The sequence below is a fragment of the Poecilia reticulata genome, chromosome 5 (genome assembly GCF_904066995.2).
Source record: "Poecilia reticulata chromosome 5, P_reticulata-male-v2, whole genome shotgun sequence".
NCBI lineage: Eukaryota > Metazoa > Chordata > Actinopteri > Cyprinodontiformes > Poeciliidae > Poecilia > Poecilia reticulata.
Window position 1 is genome coordinate 18,199,917 of NC_088834.1, and position 9,448 is coordinate 18,209,364.

At 41.0% G+C, this 9,448-nt stretch overlaps 1 protein-coding gene across 1 annotated transcript; it reads left to right on the forward strand.

Annotated features, from left to right (window-relative positions):
* The first annotated feature begins 451 nt into the window (after window positions 1-451).
* On the forward strand, window positions 452-7,396 carry LOC103465243 (fibrinogen-like protein 1). Its single transcript, XM_008409883.2, has 6 exons — window positions 452-2,906; window positions 4,018-4,213; window positions 5,016-5,096; window positions 5,176-5,288; window positions 5,387-5,649; window positions 6,712-7,396. The coding sequence occupies exons 1-6, from the start codon at window positions 2,628-2,630 to the stop codon at window positions 7,052-7,054; spliced, it is 1,275 nt and encodes a 424-aa protein (XP_008408105.2). The 5' UTR covers window positions 452-2,627; the 3' UTR covers window positions 7,055-7,396.
* The last annotated feature ends 2,052 nt before the right edge of the window (window positions 7,397-9,448 follow it).

A 9,448-nucleotide genomic window follows, 5' to 3' on the forward strand; every position in this document is an offset into this window, starting at 1 on the left:
TGTTGGCATGTTTTTGAACGGTTTTGGACTCGCTACACCAACTAATTGATGTAGAAATGTACAGTGGTGGAGAAAGTACTCAAAAAATTTACTTAAGTAAAAGTACAAATACACAGACAAAAATGTACTCAAGTAAAAGTAAAACTACTACATTAACATTTGTACTTAAGTAAAAGTAAAAAAGTACTGGTTTTTAAAAATACTTAAGTATTAAAAGTAAAAGTACTTGCTGAATAGATTACCTAATCGCTAATATCATTAAGTGTATCGATTGTATTTAATTTTAATACATTAGAAATGTGCCATTTTAATGAACAATGCCACAGATAAAGCATGTTTTTATTGTGTTTACTCTGTAACATAGTTTAGACTTCGATTTGTGATTCTATGCATCATAATTTCAGGGATGGAAACATCTTGCCTCCTGTACTAACATAACATGAACTTCACTTTTTTGCCACTAGTGGCATTTATTTCTAAAGATATCCAACAGAAAGGGGATGGAAAGAAGGTGGGTGGGAGAGGACAGGCAACCAAGGAGCCAGTAGCAGTGTTGTAGTCAAGACCACCTACCCAAGACCAAGTCAAGACCAGCACCCCGCGCTACGTGACACAAAAAAAATAAACTTTTACCTATCAAAATTGCTTCTCAAATTGATCTGAAAGATCCACATTCCCATACAACACCTAGATATTAAATACTTAGAGCTTAAATAAATTTAATCAGTAAAGATCCGTCCAGAAGAATCGGATCGTTCCTGAACATCGTACCACTTTATTGCACTTTGGTACCAGCGTTTTCCCATAAATGCAACACCTCAGTCAACACCTCCACACAATAATTCAGCGCATGAGTGACAATTTTTTTTCATTGCAGATGCAACATGTGTCTCTGTACAGCTAGCTTTGCCAGCAACACGTCCACGGAGCTTACCTTTCTTTAAGCTTTCCTTCCAAGTGATGCTAAAAGATGGACGAAGTCCCCACCGTCTGTGAAAGCGAAGCGCTGCTGTGCGAGTGGGAGTAAAGGGGGAGGCGATGGGTGACAACAGAAACTAAGTCACGTTATTGCTCGGATTTTACGGCGCCACCTTAAGTCCCTCAACTTCACATTTTAACGGGAAAAAAAGAGCAATGCGACTTGGATGTAGCGAGTAACGGGACACTTTTGTAGAAATGTAGTGAAGTAGAAAGTACAGACACTTACTGTAAAATGTAGTGGAGTAAAAGTAGAAAGTATCCATTCTACTTAGGTAAAGTACTTGTACTTCGTTACTTCCCACCACTGGTAATGTAAATTACACACCAACACGTTCACTTTTCGCTTTTGACTGAATTTTCCAATGGCCATAATCATACTCCAGGTCTTACAGTGGTTACAGATTAAAGCTCATGTATGTGTTTAAAATGGTCTAGTCAAAGTTAAAGTTAAGGGAAGTGAATTCAAATACACATGCAACATGGACAGATCCCCAGTCCATCAAAGAGATGCAGAGGACAAACACAATCACCATCCACAAACTGACCTAACAGTTACGTTTTGGGACTTTGAGAGGAAGCCGGTGTACCTGAAAAAGAAACCACCTCATGCACTGGGAGAGCATGCAAACTCTTTAAAGAGTTCAGGACCCAGGACCTTCTACCTGCAACCCAGCAACACAAACAACTGTGCCATAATACCTATCACTTATCAAACTCCCACTTGCCAATTCAGAGTGTTTTAAACCCAAAGTTTTCTTTTACTTTGTAACAAACATCATATTAAACCTGGATACTTAGCTTTTGTTATTTACCATTTTAACATTATGATTCAGTGTTCAGTGATCCAAAAGGTTGAGTCCTGTCAGTGTTCATTACTCACGTCTGAGTGCACCGCCACATGTTTATCCTCCTTATTACTGGGAGTGTGTCTCTGCAGATGGGACAACTCTGGTGTGGTGTTTGGAGAAGGATTCCTGTCTTCTTTACCTATTCAATGTTGGGTCTTCATGGCTCCTTTGGAATTCAGTTTGCAAACACAAAACTGCACAAAGGCCATGAGACTTAGGAAGTTGTTCACAGGACGGAAGCAGCTGAGCTGCTAAAGCAACTCCATGATGGCCGGGGTGAAAGGTAGGAGATGTTAGCTCACACATGCTACATGAAACATATGGAAAACTTGTTCACTGTCATGCTCATTAATAGTTTAAGACAAATCGGTGCAAAAATATTCATAAACATGCATCACGGTGTGTGGCAAAGTGGGAGTGTAAGTTGGGGAGATGAAGAGATGGTGTGGGTGTGTGTGTGTATTGGTATGTGTGTGTGTGTGTGTTGGGGGTGGGTGCATTGGTCCGTGTCAGACAGCAAAGTGTGCTGCATTTATCTAGGAATCCGAGCCAAAGTAGCCTCACAAACACAGACCGGGCAGGACTAAGAGGAGGACGAGGAGTGACATGAACTGAGGAAGAAAGGCAGAGAGGACAACTGCATGAAGGGTCAGCCAGAGATCTAAACAAAAAGGATAAAAATGCAAAATCCTCTTGCCTGCAGAGGCACATCTTGGACATAGAAAGAAGAGAAGAAACATTTTCCAGGGAACTGATGACAGGAAAACCCTGCAGCATTTGAACCAAATATTTATTCTCATGGTTTCTTTCATCTCTCTCGTCATGCTCACCCTGCTGTCTCTGTATGTGGGAGCACTGCTGTCCTCAGATGCATCCCCAGCCTGCTTACATCCACCTTGCCGGGACACGTTAGTGGCTACACCTGCTTCTCCAGGGCCAGGAGCAGCAGTGACTACCAAGGCCAGTGAGGGTCAAGCTGGGACAAGTGCATGCAGATTGGGTGCTTCAGTTCCTGTTGCTTCAGACGATCCTCAAAAGGAGGAGCAAAGACCGGATTTCCCTCAGACTAGATTGAAAGTAAGTAAGACAGGAGCGAGAAAATGTAATTTTTTTCACTAATCCTGTGAATATGAAATGACTCCATCTTGCTGACGTGTAAAGACTGGACAGACATGAGATCTCTGACTGCACTTTCACATGTACCAGTGAGAGTTGGCGGTGTACGGTCAGAGAACAGGCCGGAGATGCTAAACTCGGCACCGCCAAACAGCTACGGAGAAATAACTGTCGGCGATCAAAGAGGGGATAAAATTAGGAGAGCTTTAAAAATGTCTCGTCATCTGGTGAGCTCATGCTGCAACAGGTGCTGGGGACCTGATCACAATGAGTGACATAAGTATGAGAGACAGAGAACCGAGCCAAGAGTTTGGGGATTAATTAATATACAATATGTAATGTCTTTCTGACTCAGGGACTATATGCACACATAATTTTTACCCCTGAATTATATTTTAAGGTCTGGAATAATTGGTTAAAAAAAACAACTGCTGTTTAGTGACTACAGCATGATGGTGCCACCACCCTGTTTAATCATGAGAATGTTAACTTTAGTGTCATCTAACAAAATGAATAAACTAAATTACTCACAGGAGGACACTGTTCACTAATTTGTTGACTTCTGAAGAAAATTGTTTGCACTGGGTTTTATTTAGTAGTATCAAACTAACGGGGGCTGAATCAAATTTTTCAGATACTTATTTGCAAAACAATTGAAACGCAATGAATCATTTATTCTCACTTTATGACTTAGCATGTTACCAGTGGATTTTTATGCATATTTTGTTAGTCTATCACAGAAAATACCTATAGAATTGATTGAAGACTTCAATTTTTTAAGGTGATAAAATGGAAAAAGTTCAAAAGTGTGTAAACAGTTTAGATAAGGCAAAAATTACAATATTTTTTCTATAACAAGAAAAAATATTGTTATAGAATAACAATATTTATTCTATAACAATAAGCATTATAACTTATGGTTCAGTTATAATGCTCCTTTGTGATGATTAATTCAAAAATGTGCCTTCATAATTTCACAGATTTCAAACATTTTTGTCTGCATTTGTCACCCTAAGGCATTCCCTTACCATGCAGCCATACTTTCTATTAACCTGTAAGTATTGTCTTGCAGAGTGGAGGTGTTGAAGAGCGCCTGGTTCGGCTGCAGAGCTGCATGAGCTCTCTCCAGGAATCAGGAGGCCCCCAGAGTTACAGGGACCAGGAGAGCAGCTCTCTGGGGGCCATCCTGGCCCTGATGGCAGCTGTGCTGACAGAGTGTGACCTCCACTGCCACAGCCAAGCACTTGGAGAGATGGCCAAGCGACTGGGTGGGTCACACATGTTTGTAACCCCCAAGAAACACACGCACACACACACGCGCACACGCACGCACACACACACGCACACGCACGCACACACGCACACTCACACACACGCACACACACAGGAAATTATGCCAGTGCAGTCACTCCTACTCTGATAGAAAACAATCGTCTGCAGAGTGTCAAAGGTGAGTGGATAGGAATTTAATGATGCAAGGAGGCAAAACATATCCAAACTCAGAGATGAGTAGAGTTCCCAAAAAATGCACTCAATTAGCAGTAGCACTATTTTAACAAATTTTTACATGAGTAGAACTAAAAAAATAAATGTCCAAGAAATGACTCGAGTAAGAATAAAAAAGGATTTTATAAAATGGCTATTTGAGTACAAAGTAATTTCACCACACTACCTCAGATTTTATACTCTGTTTCAATATGTCAGACAGAAAAAAATATAAGATATATAATGATGTGCAAATTCTGATATTTTAAAGATTGAATTAAAAAAAATATTACAAATAGATTGTTAGAAAATAGCAAACACTTCCACGTAAAAAAAATTATTTCAAGTTAAAACAAATGAAACTACTTAGTGTAGGTAGCTTGTCTACATGTGACAACCGGACAATATGCTAAGTCTCAGCAGATAGACAATAATATCAGAATAACAAAGCTTGTGTTCAAACAAGAGGCCCTACCATAAACTCTATCCTTGTCTGGTGCATGTTGGTTAAAACATGTTTGTTGTACTGCATATGAAACTTGGCAGCCATGTTGATAACTTGATGCTGCTGCTCTGGGTTTGTAGAGAGCGCTGCGTTGGGAAGCAGAGAGGGTGAAAAAGACTTGCTGCTTTTCCTAAAGAGCATCACACAGTATTCACCTACAGGTGAGGGAAACATTTGTGTGCATCTCCTGAGAATGGTGGACTAATAAGCTCAATAGAAATGTGTCCTGTGTGGCTCCAGCTGCTCCCATGGAGAGGTTACATCCACAGGATTGTGCAGAGATTTACAGCCTTGGGATCAAAGAGACTGGCATCTATACCATCCAACCTGATCCACACGGACCAGCATTAGAGGTATTTTAATGTACAAAGATCATCAGAAGTAATCTTCGAAAAGCTGAGCGCTATCTGTGGAAAAGCCTTGAATCATGTCAGTCTTTGCTTTGGCCCAGGCTAAATGTGACATGGAGACAGCGGGCGGAGGGTGGACGGTGATCCAGAATCGGCAGGACGGCTCAGTGGACTTTAACAGAACTTGGCAGGAATACCGGGAAGGCTTTGGTAGTCTGCAGGGAGAGCACTGGCTGGGAAACGCAGCACTGCACGCCCTCACCTCCACCGGCCTGCACCAGCTCCGCATTGAGCTGGAAGACTGGTACCAACAGAAGCGCCATGCAACCTACAGCAACTTCAAGGTGGCCTCGGAAGCGGAAAGGTGCACAGAGAGACACTAGACCCTCTGAATTACCTTTGGCAGGAGTAGCAGCTTTTTATTTCAATTGACCAAAAGCTAAACCTGTTCCCTTTTAATCACTAATGCAACTTTATACAAGATGAGACTAAAGTTGTGTGGAAGAATACTGGCTGCATAGATTAAATGGATCAGCATGTTGTTCAGCTAGATTAAAAAAAAAAAAAAAGTTACCTTTTTAACTTTGGGCCAATTCTTGAGCAACTCCAGTTATTACTGCCCAGACAGCAGCTGATGGAGCAACTACATAAAAAGTGTTGCAAACCCTGTTTACACTTTGTTATGTTAAATCCACAACTTCAATGTATTATGGGGATTTTATGTGACCAACCAAAACACTTGTGAACATACAAATGTAAAACCTTACACTGAGGCTGAAATAATTAATTGGATTAATCAGATTAATTGTGATTAATCAATCATTATTTGATTAATGATTAACTGGAGCATAAAGACTCAAAAAAGTCATTTGCTGAAAGAGCAACTCACTCAGAGCAGGAATTAAGCCAAAACTGTAAAATATATACTTTTTGCATTTAAGATAAACAAAACCCTTTGTATGCAAATATGTTCTACCAGAACTCCTCAAGTGACATTATTGTAGCTTCACCTGGTTCAAAATCTGTACAAAAAAAATCTTCTGTGAAGTGCCTTTTGCTATCCAAATATTAATTGGTTAATTAAAAAAATAATTACTCAATCTACAATTGATAAAGAATACAGTAAAGGATTGCCTTATTATATGTCATTGCATTTTGTGCAACAGAAATGCTTTTTTATTATTTAGAAAAATTATTTAGAAAAATGAACTGAATTGTTTCCTTTAGAGAACATTCCCACCAGTTTCACACATTTAGAAACCGAAATGTTTTCACCTGTATTTGCAAAATAGCACAAGCTCAGTCAGATTGGACAGAGCCTTTAGTAGGTGTTAGAGAGAGAAACTTTGCACTAACCAAGCATAAAAACCTGTAAATAATATTTTACCACAAGTTTACCACACAGTTACCACACCTTCTCTTCCAGGTATCGTCTGACAGCCCACGAGTACTCTGGCGATGCCGGCAACTCTCTGAGCTACAGCAAGCGCTACAACCACGACGGCAGACCGTTCAGCACTGCCGACAGAGACAACGATCGCTACGCCTCTGGAAGCTGTGGCCAGTACTACGGTGCAGGCTGGTGGTTCGACGCCTGCCTGGCAGCCAACCTGAATGGGCGATATTACCGTGGCCGTTACACGGGTTTGACCAACGGGATCTATTGGGGGACATGGTACATCCTGACAGACGGAAGGACCGGGGAGCGGTACTCCTTCAAGAGGGTGGAGATGAAGACGAGACCCAAAGACTTTAGGGGAACCAAGTGAGGAACACAAACGGAGAGGGCTCACTGCAGAATACGCATAGGACGCAAGGCCTTTTGTTTTATAGACGACAGATTTTAAACAACTTTCTGCTAAAATTTACATGGATTTCAGTGAATGGATTAAAGACAAAATATAGTGAGTAGCAAAATCATTCATTCCTCTGGAGCCTTTTCGCATTTTGTCACGGTAGAATGAAGCACATCAGTGTATTTTTATCAGGATTTTGTGTGACAGACCAGCACAAAGAATTGCATATATGTGACATGCATAGAAAAGCATAGTTTTCATGTTGTTGTTGTTTTTTTTTTGTTTTTTTTTCAAATAAAAAAAACCTTAAAGGTGTGGCATGCTTTGGTACTCAGATACCCAGTAGAACCACCTTTAATAGATTTACAGGGGTGTAACTCAACCAGTTTTGTTCCTCTGTAAAGACTGATTTTTCTGAGTCAGAGTGCTTCAGGAACGTCTGTCATAACATTCAAGTCTAGCCACAGATTCTTAATTGAATTCCCGTCTGGGTTTTGAGTAGACCCTTTTTCCTCATAAAATGCTTCGATGTAAACATTTTATTGTAGCTCTGGTTGCATGTTTGGGGTTGTTTTGCCTCTGGAAAACAAACCTCCTTCCAAATCTCAAAGCTCCCATGATTATCTTGCATTTAGCTTAATCGATCTTCCCACTAACTCTGAATAGTTTTGTCTGTAAGAAAAAAGACATTCCCACAGCATGATGCAGCCACAACGTTTCACTGCCTTACAGGTGACTACGCCATCTTTGTGGAGTCTTCAGACATGTGAGTTTATTTAAGACAGACATTTTGTCTCATGTGGTCAGCAGTGAGTACATGTCGGTCTTGTTTATGCACATTTGAAAAAAGAAAAAGAGAGATGAGGGAAAAAAAGAACAAAAAGAAAACCTCTGCGTTGAACAGCCTGTTCTTAACTGCCTGGTATTTATAAACTTCATAAACTTATAAACTTTGTGTAACCACGGAGCAACACACACACACACACACACACACTCGACCAGAGTGGTCAGGAAGATGGTTGGGGAGCATTCTTGACTGACCACCTAGCAGCTGGTCTGGTTTACCAAATGGAGGGAAAAATGAGGATAGTTTTAATGTTATTTACACCAATCAATCTGCACAACATGCACATGCTTTATTTACTTATTACAGTACCGCTTCGTACTGAGTAATTAGAAACTAATGCTTGAAACGATTCCTGTCTCCTGAATATCTTGTTTATTATATTTATTTACTTATTTGTGCTAAATGGTGTACAATCACTACCAGACATAATAACATTGTCCTTTCTCAATTATAAGCTAAAAGAGCCTTGTTCTACGTCAGCAGAGGAAGTTTCAAAGCTCTTGACACACTGATGTTGACCATCAGGATTTGCTCTGCCTTCTCAGAACCCTTCCACCGCCGCTGACACACACTCGGCCTCACCTGCTAACTGCTGTGTGTGTGCATGCGTGTGTGTGTGTGTGTGTGCGTGTGTGTGTGTGTGTGTGTGTGTGTGTGTGTGTGTGTGTGTGTGTGTGTAAATGCCTATTTTAGGAGCATTCACAACGAGCTGCCAGTGTCTCCTGCAAGCTGGCTGTCTAATATTAACGGGAAAAGGTTGAGGCAGAAAGTCAGCTCAGCAGAAGTAATGCAGATATTTCTGCTTACACATGAATGCGACTATCACACACACACACGCACACATACACAGATTTCAAATTCATCTCCCTCTCAGTGGAAGAGGTGCATGATATGCTTGGCTTCATGAAAATAAATGGGCCCTATATGGTGAGTTAATTATTGTTAAACAACCATAAGCTCCTCTTGCTCTGGTCTGTGTGTTTCATTACATTAACACACACTAATACACACGCAGAGCGGTCAACCATAGGCAATCAAGATCAGTCACCCTTCACAACCATCATGCATATCAGCTTTCTGCTTTGATTTTGTTGTCTGTGCATCTTTGTCTGGGCGCAGTCAGTGTTGGGTCACTTTGTTGTGCCCCCTGGTGGCCGCTGGCGTTGCTGGGGAATTTGAGTCAACCTTTTTATTTATGTCTGGTCCAGCTGATAAAACTGACACTGAATCAATTCAGACTGAAATTATTATTTATTGGTGACATACTTGAAGACTTTGTCTGTGAGATGTACTATTAAAATGTACTGCATAATCTCTTGAATGAAGACAGCAACGATTCCCTCATCAGTCTTGTTGACAAGGGAGGAACAGAAGCCCAGAGTTGTGTCACCACAGTATCCTGGCACAGTGTCTGGAATGAGGTGATAGTAGTGGTGCTGCGGGCTGCGAGCCACCACCGCTCCCAGGGAAGAAACCCCTGACTGGGCAGCGGTTAGCCAGTACAACCTTTTAGATAAACA